The sequence below is a fragment of the Desmodus rotundus genome, chromosome 3 (assembly GCF_022682495.2).
Source record: "Desmodus rotundus isolate HL8 chromosome 3, HLdesRot8A.1, whole genome shotgun sequence".
Lineage (NCBI taxonomy): Eukaryota > Metazoa > Chordata > Mammalia > Chiroptera > Phyllostomidae > Desmodus > Desmodus rotundus.
In genome coordinates, this window is record NC_071389.1 from 67,965,111 (window position 1) to 67,978,180 (window position 13,070).

The 13,070-nt window shown below is 40.3% G+C and overlaps 1 protein-coding gene across 11 annotated transcripts in view; it reads right to left on the minus strand.

Annotated features, from left to right (window-relative positions):
• Positions 1 to 256: 256 nt before the first annotated feature.
• Positions 257 to 13,070, minus strand: part of EVI5 (ecotropic viral integration site 5) — a 205,230-nt gene continuing 192,416 nt past the window's right edge. For all 11 annotated transcript variants that reach the window (XM_045199567.3, XM_053920057.2, XM_053920054.2 and 8 more), the window contains one exon: positions 257 to 4,860. In XM_045199567.3, coding sequence (XP_045055502.2) covers positions 4,546 to 4,860 — 315 coding nt within the window. In that variant the 3' untranslated portion in view covers positions 257 to 4,545. The remainder of the gene's footprint in view (positions 4,861 to 13,070) is intronic.

Sequence of the window (13,070 nt, forward strand, 5' to 3'; positions counted from 1 at the left end):
TTTCATCTCATTCAGTGTTTTTCAGAACTGCAATCTTGAATTCTCTGTCACTTAAGCCACATATTTCCATGTCTTTAAGTTTATTTTCTGAAGAATTTTCACTTTCTTTCTGAGCTGCCTCTTACCTTGGTTATTCATGCTACCTGATGGATTCCTTCACTGACTAGGCATCTACGTACGAGTGGCGTTTCTCTAGTAGAAGTGTGTTGATGCATCTCCCCTTTTAAGTCAAATATTGTAAGGAAACAAAAATCTTTATAAAATGAAAAACTTTAATTGTTTAAAGCAAAGGCACAAGTAAATATTTTAGGTTATCATACAATAAGAAATTCCAACAGTAAAACAAAATACATCATAATTTTGCATCTTATTGGATACCTAATATATTATTCTATTATCTAGTCTTTGGAGAGAAGAGAGGGGATAGGTAGATCAATGGATGTGATGTAAAAACTTGAACTATAGTCTCCACTCCACTTTTAACAAGAAATTTTGATTTCAGTAGAATTAATTACATTAAAATTAATTAATTAAAAACGTACTGTTTTGCTAATGACAGAGCAGCAATAACTTTCTTGCTAAAGCTCATTGTCTTAACAAAGTAAATCACTGATTTCTGAGATGTTAGCTGCCAACGTCCGGTCCTGCAACCATCAAGCTGGCCACAGCAGGGCTTTACCAAAACACAATTCACACACTTTTCTCATTTAAATCCCGAAATTACAGTGCATTATGTAAAAGATGAAGGAGAATGAGAACCAAATAATTTCTAATGTCAAAAATAAAATACTTAAAAAGCTCTAGACCAGGGTGTCCAAACTTTTGGCGTCTCTGGGCCACACTGGAGGAAGAAGAAGAGTTGTCTTGGGCCACACATTAAGTACATTGCGACACTGAATCACAGAAAAATCCCATAATGTTTTAAATAAGTTTACGATTTTGTGTTGGGTCGCATTCACAGGCATCCTGGGCTGCATGTGGCCCGCGGGCCTCAGGTGGGACCCCCCTGCTCTAGACCTTGTTTTCAATCAAAGGCACTATCTGGACAGTAACGAGTTGCATCATGAGTCAAGAAAAAGTTGGTTTTTTCCCTTCCAAAGTAGCCAGTCAGTTAGTTGAGATTTGATGCCTCAATTAGTCACCAAATATTGAGTGCCTAATATTTATTAATAAAAAAGGTAGAATTGTGTAAAGTTATGTCTTTGACTTCTTTGTCCACGATGAAAAATTACCACTAATTTTTTAAAAGGCTGAAGTATTTTCTTGATCTAAAAGGTCTGTTTCATCATCACAGTGCAATTTCCATTTTATTCAGATCACTTGTACTCTGAGCTTTCAGCCCACAACGGCAATGGCACCAGGCAGGTGACTAACTAACCCAAGGGAGAAAGTTTTTTATTTTGAATTTGAAAAATTTCATTCACTTTCTCTCTGCTCCAATATTCAACTCTGTTTAACTAAATAATATTTAAATGACACAACATACCACAGGCTAATTAAAATCTATCAAGAATACATTGTCCAATGTCTCAAAGTCTTAATTTGAATAAAATGGAATATAATCAGAGCATAATATCCTACTGTATCCTAAAGGTCAGGAAGACTTTAAACTCTTCTGAGTATTTGAATCAAAGATGTTGAATGAGATGATTGTTTCTTGTTTTGCATTGTCCAAATTACAAGAGTATCAATGGATTAAAGTTTACTTACCATAATTCTTCTAATACCTAATTAAACAGTACTTATGAAATTCTTTCAAAGCTTAGAATTAAAATATAACTATAGAAAGATATTCTTTCTTTTAAAATCAAATTATAACATTGACTCAATGAAGCATGCCCTAAAGATCAATCATATATACTTTAAAGAACAGTGCTGAGATTCTGGAATTCTTTCTTTCTCCCTTTCCAAAGGTACAGATACCCTTCCAAATTTGTGTATGGTGTCAAAGACTTCATGATACAAAGGAGCTTGCACACTTCCCATTTTGAATAGTTCTGAGCACAAGATCCACCAGGAAATTTAAGTTTCCAAACTATTAGCTCAACAGCAAAAGCAAATGGTTTGATCTTCCACTGAGACAAACTGAAGAAGTAAGCCTACATTTTAGAATATCTAAATCAAGGGTCAGCAAAGTTTTCCTCTAAAAAACCAGGCAGTAGGCATTTTGGGCTACTCAACTTCACCACTGTAACACAAAAGCAGCCACAGACAACGTAATGGATAAGCATGGTATCCAATAAAACCTTATCAACACTGAAATTTGAATTTTATATGATTTTCACGTGACAAAGTATTTTTTTCCCTCAACTATTTGAAAATGTAAAAAAACACTTGGTGTGTAGGTCACACAAAGACAGGCAGCTGGCTGTACTGGCTCATGGGCACAGCTGCTGACTTCTGGTCTAGATCACCCAGATCTCTCTCCATGTGGTGTCAGAGAGGTCGTGTGACCATGAATCGCCTCATTTCACTGGGGCATCCATAGCCTCCCAGGCTGACAGTAATGAACCCCTCAAACACCAGCAATTCTAGGAGAGTACACTCGTAAGTTGTGAAATGTGATTTAAACTTGATTAAAATCACATTAATTGTCAGAAAGGAAGGGCACTGAGAAATTCATTAGCTGAACTTTGTCAAATGCTTTGGTGTCAGAAAGATCTGAATTAAAATCTTGGCTCTGCTACTTACTAACACTTGACCACAGATAAAGTACTTAACCACGACCCCTGGTGCTACGGACAAAGCAGGCACGTTTTCAATCTTGTTTCTCAAACAGCTACAAAGGGCTTGCTGGAAAAGCCTTGTCCATGGAGATGCATAAGGCTTAACTCTTGGTTTTATTTTTCATATATTTAAAAATTTTTTGTCCTTACCCAAGGACATATTTTTCATTGCTTTTAGAGAGAGAGGAGGGAAGAGAGAGAAGCATCGATTGGTTGTCTCTCATACGTGCCTGGATGGGGGAAGTGTGCCTGGACGGGGGTCCTCAGGATCCCGGGAATCACAGGTGTCCAGAGCCAGGGGTCGCATGTGCCCACACCTGGACCCGGGATCAAACCCGCAACCTACGTACAAGTCCCTGACTGGGAATTGCACCTGTAACTCTTGGGTTATGGGATGACACTCCAACGGACTGAGCCACACCAGCCAGGGCTCCTGGTTTTAGACAGAAAACTATTTTTGTCTCTTATACTCCATTCTGTAATATATATATTTTTTCCTACATGCAAAACATTGTGCAAAATTGTATCTCCATATATGCTGAACTCTACCTTCCCTTTTTATACTTGAAGGCTGCTGATGAAAATAAGTGGAAAGCATCCAGTCAACATATTCTTTGCTGTTTTTCCATAGTGCAGTTTGGGTGTTTCCTCCAACTTATCAATGATATTATTCAATTTCCAAGGAAAAATAGTCTAGATGATAAAAAAGGAAGAATCAGTAGGAAAAAATTATTGTGGCTTTATAGACTAGTAATCAGAGAATCTGAAGATAATGCTCATAGATTATTTGCAAATATTATTGTTGTGTATCTTGGACTTAAGTTCATTGTTAATTTATATTAAGTAGAATATTAGCACTAAGTAATGTGTGCTATAACCTTTGGAATCATGGACAATTTATTAGTTATGTACACATGAAGTAAAAGATCTCACCAATAGTATTTTTGAACAAGCATCGGTTATGAATTTGCTAGTGTTGAATGCTAAGCAAAATACTAAAGCTATTAAAATATTAGTGTTTGGTTTTATTTTCAATTTCCTTTTAACTTTTTATTTACAGAAGTCCTATTAGGATGCTGAAGGCAGTCATTTTGCAACATGTACAATCTCATATAAAATGATATTCGATATTGGGTGATGCTTATTTATAAATTATGTACAAAAAAACAATATATTTGTAGTTACCTTACTGCTCTGACTAGTAAGCAATATATGGAAGTATCATACGTACATAAAAATTAATTCAAACAAAACTTAAAACTCTCAAGAAAGATAACCATTAATTTGTATTTATAAAATTATATGGAAAAAAACACTGTTTGGGAACTTCAGTGGCCCACTAGTAAAGCAGTAATTTCAATGGAAAAAAAATCCCTCAAACACAAAAGGACAAGATAAATCAGATGTACGTCTTGGTCAAATGTTTGTAGACAGCTGCCCTGAAAACAAATTGATAGACATAAATATCCAATTTGTTTGCTGAGCATACAATATTGCACGACAGCAGTTTTGTCTGAAGAAAATTAAGTTTTCCATAGTTTTGAACTTCAAAATGGTTCCCACATATAGATATAATTGCATTTCCTACACAAGAAACATTTAATACTCAGTAATACTGTTAGAACCTTATTTTTCATGTTAACCATATTCCAGTCTACTTTATGGCAATGGTTAAGTCAGTGGTGAAGGTTTGGCAAAGATAAAAAGGCAGGTAAGATCAAAAAATATATATATGTACATATGAAACAGATATGTCCCCCAAACCCTTAATTATATAACTGATCCCTTAAAAAATCCACAGTCTAGTTCACAGTGATGGTCAGACAGTGGTTGAGTACGACTCTCTTTTCCTTGGGGGCCGGTCCTTTCGAGCCACTTGATTGCTCTCTGTGGTCTCCGTCACACTGTCCTCTGTTTCGCTTTCACTGCCACCTGCCACAGCGGGGTCCAAAGACATGGGGCCAGATTTTCTGTGCAAAGGAAAACCAATGCCGCTCTCCCGTAAGGAATTATCTATAAAATCTTCATCAGAGGAATGAAATGATTCGTCATCTCCTATCAAATGGTTGACGATGTGGATTCCATCAAAAGGGGGTTGGCCTGAGAAGCCCCTCTGTCCTTTTAGGCACCTGAGCTGTCAAAACAAAATCCAAGTTAATATACTCAACTGGGGGAAATACACACATACCCTCACCAAGAAAGCAAACATTTCATCTTTAAGAAAGATGATATCTTGATCTTTTTCTATTTACAGATATAACAGTAACTACCAATTTTTGAGTGACTCCCGTGCGTTAGGTAACGGGCACTGGTTATTTTAATTGAATCATCCCAACAGCCCTGTGTGGTAGACTTTATTACCCTCACTTCAGAGATTAGGAAATGGAGACTCAGGTGGAACAACTAGCTGAGGATACATAGTTAACAGTAAAGTTTAGATTCAAATCGAACCTTCGTTTTACTACAGACAATACAATGAACCCTACGTACCCATCACTTCATTTCAACAACACGGCATGGATAATCTTGTTACATTATAGCTCTCCAGTCCCTGGATTATTTTGAGGTAAATCTCAGACATCCTATCAGTTCACCTATAAATACAGGGTCCGGCAGAAGTAATGCCACTGAGTGTGGTTGGTAGGGTACATGAATATCTCACATGAGATGGACAGCAATTTGAACACTGCACCTAAAATGTCACATGGTGTGCCTGAGTGTGATATTGCTATGTTACAGAATTACATGCTTAAATTTATTTTAATGTCTTGTTATTCTAAGAAGCCACCACACCACTCTATCACTCTATGAGAGCAGGAATGCTTCTTCCCACTAAGGTTATCTCCTTCAGCAGTGTTTTTGCCTTCTCTTCCCTACTCCTTCCCGGCCAAGAGCGGCTTCCCTCACCATGGTGCGGGGGGAGGAACTGCAAGCATTGCTCAGCTCTTTTTCCCTCTCTGTCTTTGGGAGCCAGGCTCTGTTTCTCTGCCTCGGGAGTTTTACAGGGCATGACCCTCAGGGTGGAGGAGGGTGTGGAGCTCAAATGCGACACTTTATTGGGTGGGCAAGTCTGACTAATTCTAGAATTCAGTACTGAAAAACCCATTGCCACATATCTAAGCCACATTCTCCAAAACCAGTTTTATCAGAATTAAGGTTATTTCTTTTCATCATCTGTCACTTCTTTGCCAAAGTTCCTTCAAATTCCCAAACCCGCCACCATGCTACTTGCACTACCATGTAATCACCACATTAGCCCTGTCCCATGGAGTCTGTGTTTTAAATATGGAATTTAATCCTTATATTGTCACATGTTAAAGAATGCAAAACAACAACAAAAAACAATTAACTACCAAAATCTGCTTTGATTATCAAGAATTTTGCTGAAATGTACCCATGTGCCCTACCCTTATCATTACTATCAGTCTTCAATTTTGTTTCTCAGGGATAAATTTCTGGTCACTTACAAGCACTATCTTTCAAATCTTGAGATAAAGGCAATGTGAAATATTCAGGAAATATTACACACACTTTCAAAACCAACGGTTCTAAGAGTAGAGACATTACAGCTTTGCTAGAGTGCCTCTAGCTCTCCCTACAGACTTCCAGGAAGATGTGAAGAAACCGCAACACTTCCCTGCTGGTGCGTGACAACGGGAAAACAGAGGGACGGGAGGACTCAGCAGTGATGTCTGCCTCAGGCAAACTTTCAACATTGAAGAAGTTCCTGTGCCCTGGGCCAGGAATTAGAGAGAGGTACAACGTAACTGAAATGACACCCTTCTCCTTGGCAGAGCAGAAGGAACACAAACTTGGAGCTGAATCTTCAGTGAAAGGGCACAGAGCGCCACAGGGCCTCCCCACGGTTGTGATGCCCACTGCATTACAACTGCCGTGTTCTGATGCAACATCCTATCGCCACATTGCAACACATGATTTATAGCTCCCAGTGTTAAATTATGTCAGTTAATCTCTTCCTTTCTCTCTTCTCCCCAGGCCCTTTAGAAGAAATGATATGGAACACGTGTCTTCCTCCTTCCTGGCTGCTCTAAAGGAGGACAGCAGAAGAACCACAACTTCCCAATTGTTTGGAAAGTTGTAGCTTTCCTCTGCTCTAACAAAACTTACTGCAATGAAAACCCTGCAGCCTCATATCAGATGTTAATAAGTGACCTCAAATATTATATAAAACTAACTATGAGTTGAGGGGTCATTTCCTCAATATCAAAGGAGGTGCAATTAATGCTTTTTTACTTGAGAACTGATAACAGAATAGCAAAGGCATAGAGGGGTTTTTTGGTGGACACAGGAAAAAGTTGAAGATAAGAGACTATTTGGTAAAGCCAAAGCTATTACTGAGTCATCACTGAGACCTAGGAGGAAAGTGGACACTGGGCAAGAAATCCCAGGGTGCTGAGTACCCAGGGCATGATCTGGCAGGGGCTGGACTTCAGGTGTGCATGTCCTTTGGGACTCCTCATTCTGTAAGCGGGACTGGGCTGGAAGAAGACCAGAGCTGGGCCCTCGGAAGTACACTCTTGGTTGCCTAGATTGAAGAGCTGTACTGATTATCCTTACTACTCTTTTAGGAACTAATAAGCCTTAAACAATAACAAAAAGCCAATAATTAGCCCTCTCAGCCCAACCCTCCCCCCAAAACTTTCAGGGATACTACCGAGAGCAAACTTAGATTAGCACATCTCAAAGTGTGGTCCACAGGTCATCTGCATCGGGACCACAGAGGACGCCTATTAAAAATGTAGAATTGTTTCCCAGATCTTGGGAATTGAAAACTCAACAGTGAAATCCCAGAATCTACATTTTAAACAAGTATCTCAGGAGACTTTGATACCCTCAGTTTGAGAATTACTGTGGTAGATCCTCTGTCCCAACCAAATGGGACTGTGTCAGAAAGAAGCTGACTTACCTGAAATGGAACTCTTAATTATTCAGGACAAACGTGCTTTTGAACTAAGAACATGTCCTGTGTGTCTGGTATATACAAACAGACACCACCTTTCAGCAGCACAACCAAGCTGGGCCAACTCCGCCAGCCAGTCAGGAGCAGTCAAGTTTAATCATCTTCCCTGAAACTTTCCGCTGCCAGGGCCTACGGATGGATGTGTGTGTCCGACAAAACCGAACAGCTGTGACGCACATCCCAGGGTCAGAACCACCGCGCGAGGGAACCTGGTGCTAGTTTGCTGGGTTTCGTTTGACGTCTTTTGGGTCACACCTGGGACTAGGAATCTGACAAAAGCTACTGACCCCGTCTTGAAAGGACACACACACAGTTTAGCGTACCCCTTGGGCCCACTGTCTGTTCTCATTTTTGGTTAAAGACCGTGGGAATAGCTTCATGCCACTAACAATGGTAACAACTTTGGGAAATGCTAGTAATAAATTCAGATCATGGAAAAGAAAAAAAAAAGGTACTCTTTTTCCAGGTGAAATTAGACATAGGTTTTTGAGTGACTGAATGTGCCTGGAAGTACTTTTGAGATTCGCCCAGGAAACAAGAGGTACCAGGACGTTTGGAACTGTAAGTGAAGGGAGGGATTCTTCTCTGGTGCAGCTTGGAATTCCGTCTAGAGGGGTCTCAGCAAGGCCGCCCTGCGGTGACGGTCACAGTCAGCAGCCCTGCCCAACCTTTCGGAATTTCCTGCCAGCTCTGTAAGTTCTCCAGTCAAAGTCTGAGCACAGAGTCCAATATTACCAGACATTTGAGGAAAGCATCTAAGAGAAGCCAGAAAAAAGGCAACGAGGAGGAAACAGTCTATCTGGGAGAAGAAAACGCAATCATTTATTCTCTCTGAAGACACTGCATCCATGTAAAAAGAACAGGATACTCTAAAAGAGAGATCTTAAAAACACACACACACAAGTAAAAAAAGATCTCAGTCACAGATTCCTCTAATATGAAAAACATGAACTTTGAGACTGAAAAGACCTATGAAGTACAAGGACAATGGATTGAAGGGAACCTACCCCATGTTACATCACAGGGAAACTGCAGGACCCTGGGCACAAGGAAAGAAAGAACGCATCCAGCCCCAAACAAAAACACGTTTTATGTAAAAGATTAAGAGTCACCTTCAAAATTCTGGGAAAAAATAAGTTCTAATTTACATTAAAAATTTTAATTATCTTATTTTTTATTCTCACTTGAACTATAAATTAAGTGCGAGGCTACAATGAGTTCAGAGCTGCAAGGACTTAACCTCTCCCCCTCAAAGAAAACCCTCTTTTGGGTGAATCACGAGAACCGAAATCAGAGACGGTTTATCTCCCATAAACCTTTTCTTATTTTAAAGAAAGAGAGGTGATTTGCTTCACCAAATTGAAGTATATCAAGAAAGAAAAAGATACCCTTTTGTTTTTGATCCAGGAAAAAGAAAGTGAAGCGAAGGGCATCCCTAAGATGACAAAAAAGCTCCCTACACAACAGCTTCGCAGGAGGCCTCAAGGCACCGCGTCCTCACTGAAGCAGACGGGAGCAGGCCAGATGAAAGATTTCTTTGATAAGGTGAAATTAATAGTACATCTAAATTGTCTGAATAGAAGAGATGAACACATAACGGGATTTACATGGAGCTAGAGGAGAGTTACACATAAGAAAACACACCGTAAGAGAAAATGAAAAAACAGACAATCATTTGAATAAATGTATCATGTAGAACAATCACATTAAGGCGTTGCTTCCATACAATTGAATACCATTTGGCAATAAAAAGGAATGAAGTACTAACACATGGATGAACCTCAGAAACATTAAGGTGAGCCCAAGAAGCCAGATTCAAAAGATGACATATCACGTGACTCCATTTACACGAAACGTCCAGAATGGACAAGTCTACGGAGTCAGAGGGTAGACCAGCGGGTGCCTAGGACTGGGGGAGAAGGGAGGCGAAAGGGAGTGACTGAAAGTGGCAGTGAGGCTTCTTTTTGGGGTGACAGAAATATGCCAAAAATTAGAATGTGGTATGGTTGTACAACTCTGTAAATACGACAAAAGCCATTGAATTTTACATTTAAAATGGAAGAACTTCATAATGTAAATTTTATCTCAATAAAGCTGTTTCAAATAGAGTCAGAAAAACAATTACTCTCTTCACCGCACCCCCCGACCCCCAACTCACATTATTTTCCAAACCTCCCTGATAAGACCACCTTGGAAGCTTGTGAAAATCAGACTTCCCAGGCCTGTCTTGGGTCTTCACTCCAGAGGAGAGGCCTGAGAAGTTGCATGCTTAAGCACCTGTGTGCGTGAAGTTCCACTGTGAATTTATATAGACTTAATGATATAAATGGAAAGTAATGATGCTGATTCTGAATACCAACACACCCAAAATCCTTTGCTTAACTGCACTCACAAATACTGCATTTCTTACAAATCGTAGGTTTGTGGCAACTCCTCATTGAGCAAGTCTATCAGCACCATTTTCCCAGCAGTATCTGCTCACTCTGTGTCTGCGTCGCATTTTGGTAATTCTCACAATATCTCAGACTTTTTCGTCGCAGCCATGTGCTGCAACTAAGTACCGCATATAAATAGGCTGGAGCTGAAAAATTCCCATCGCCCAGTGCTGTTGTAGTCACTGGAACGCTGTAGCGCAATGAAATTCTCATGTTTGCAGTCATGCTGGTGCGCAGTGTACAGCAGTGTGGTGTCCGAGGCCTTCACATCCACTCGCCACTCACTCCCTGACTCGCCCAGAGCAACTTCCAGCCCTGCAAGCTCCATTCACGGTAAGTGCCCTATACAGAGGCACCTGGTTTTCTCTCTTATACTGTATTTTTACTGTACTTTTTCTATTTTAAGATATGTCTAGATACATAAAAGCTTACGCTGTGTTACAATGTCTACAGTATTCAGTACAGTAACATCCTGTACAGGTGTGCTGCCTAGGAGCAATAGGCCATATCATATAGCCTCAGTGTGTAGTGAGCTCTCCCATCTAGGTTTGCGTAAGGGCATTCTATGATGCTTGCACAAAGCCAAAATCACCTAATGGCACATTTCTCAGAAGGTGTCCCCATTGTTAAGCTATACATGATGTATTATTACATTTGTTATGGTGATCTGTGGTCAATAAATTTGTTTTTAATCTTCACCTGAGGACATTTTTTTCATTGCTTGTAGAGAGAGAAAGAGACAGGGAGAAACATTAATATGAGAGAGAAACACTGACTGATTGACTCCCATATGCACTCGGACTGGGGATCGAACCGGCAACCTTTCAGTTTATGGGACAAATCTCCAACCTACTGAGCTACACTGGCCAGGGTTGTGATCAGTAATCTTTGATGTTACCTTTGTTATTTTGCGAATGAGCCATGAACCATGCCCATAATTGGCAAACGTTGTGTGTTGTGACGGCTCCAACTGGTTGTGCCCCCCTTCCACATCTCTCTCCCTCTCCTCAGGCCTCCTTATTCTCTGAGACACAACGATATTGAAATTAGGCCAAGTAATGACCCTACGATGGCCTCTAAGTGTTCAAGTGAAAGAAGAGTTGCACAGCTCTCACTTTAACTTGAAAGCTGGAAACGCTTAAGCTTCGTGAGGAAGGCATGTTAAAAGCTGAGACAGGCTAAGTAAGTTAGCCGAGTTGTGAATGCAAAAGAAAAGTTCTTGAAGGGAATTAAAGGTGCTACTCTCATGAATACACGGATAAGAAAGTGAAACAGCCTTGTTGCTGATATGGAGAACGTTTTAGTGGTCTGGATAGAGATCAATCTAGCCACGAGATTCCTTTAGGCCAAAGCCTAATCCAGAGCAAGGGCCTAACTCTCTTCAATTCTATGAAGGCTGAGAGAGGTAAGGAAGCTGCCGAATAAAAGTTGGAAGCTAGCAAAGGTTGGTTCACGAGGTTTAAGGAAAGATGCTGTCTCCGTAATATGTAAGTGCAAGTTAAAGCTGCAAGTACTGATGCAGAAGCTGCAGCAACTTATTCTGAAGATCTAGCGAAGCTAATGAAGGCAGCTCCTCTAAACACCAGATTTTCCATATAGACAAAACAGCCTTATATTGTAAGAAGATGCCATGTAGGAAGGCCTTTCATAGTTAGAGAGAAGTCAACGTCAGGCTTCAAAGCCTCGAAGGGACAGGCTGACTGTCTTTGTTAGGGGCCAATGCAGCCAGTGACTTTAAGTCGAAGCCAATGTTCAGTTATCTTTCCCAAAATCCTAGGGCCTTTAAGAATTATGCTAAGTCCACTTTGCCTGTGCTCAGACAAAAATATTCCTTTCAAAATATTACTGCTCATTGACACTACACCTGGTCACCCAAGAGCTCTGATGGAGATGTACAATGAGATTAATGTTGTTTTTATGCCTGTGAACACGACACCCATTCTGCAGCCCATGGATCAAGAAGGAATTCTGACTTTCAAGTCTTATTACTTAAGAAATACATTTCATAAAGCTATGGATGCCATAGATAGTGATTCGTCTAATGAATCTGGGCAAAATAAATAGAAACCTTCTGAAAAGGATTCACCATTCTAGATGCCATTAAGAACATTCACGATTCATGGGACGAGGTCAAAACAACATTAACAGGGGTTTGGAAGAAGTTGATTCTAAACCTCCTGGATGACTTTGGGGGGTTCAAGACTTCAGTGGAGGGAGTAAATGCAGATGTGGTGGAAAGAGCAAGAGAACCAGAATCAAAAGTGGAGCCTGAAGGCGTGACTGAATTGCTGCAATCTCATGATAAAACTAATGAGTGAGGAGGTGCTTCTTATAGATGAGCAAAGACAGTGGTTTCTTAAGCTGGAATCTACCCCTAAAGATGCTGTGGAGATTGTTAAATGACAACACAGGACTTCGATTATATAAACTTAGTTGATAAAGCAGTGGCAGGGTGTGAGAGGACTGACTCCAACTCTGAAAGCTCTACAGTGTGTAAATTGCTATCAAACAGCACTCATGCTACAGAGAAACCGTTCCTGAAAGGAAGAGTCAATGGATGTGGCAAACTGCACTGTTCTCTCATTTTAAGAAATTGCCACAGACACCCCAACCTTCAGCAGTCCCCATGGTGATCAGTCAGCAGCCGCCAACATCAGTGGGCTGCCTGTCCACCATGGGCCCCGTGGCCAGCAGCCCAGCGGCTACCGCAACCACATGGCTGTGTCCTCTGTAAATTGTTCTACTTGAGTCTCCATACTTCCATCTGATACTGTATACATTTTCATGTGATAATATTAACTCTGATTTTACTAGATGTTGCCTTAAAACAAATTCTTTTAACTTATTATATTGAACCCCGTGCTATTGCAATTTTTGTAAGTGACAGTCAAGTACGAGCAATTTCACTTGATTTAATTAACCTAATAT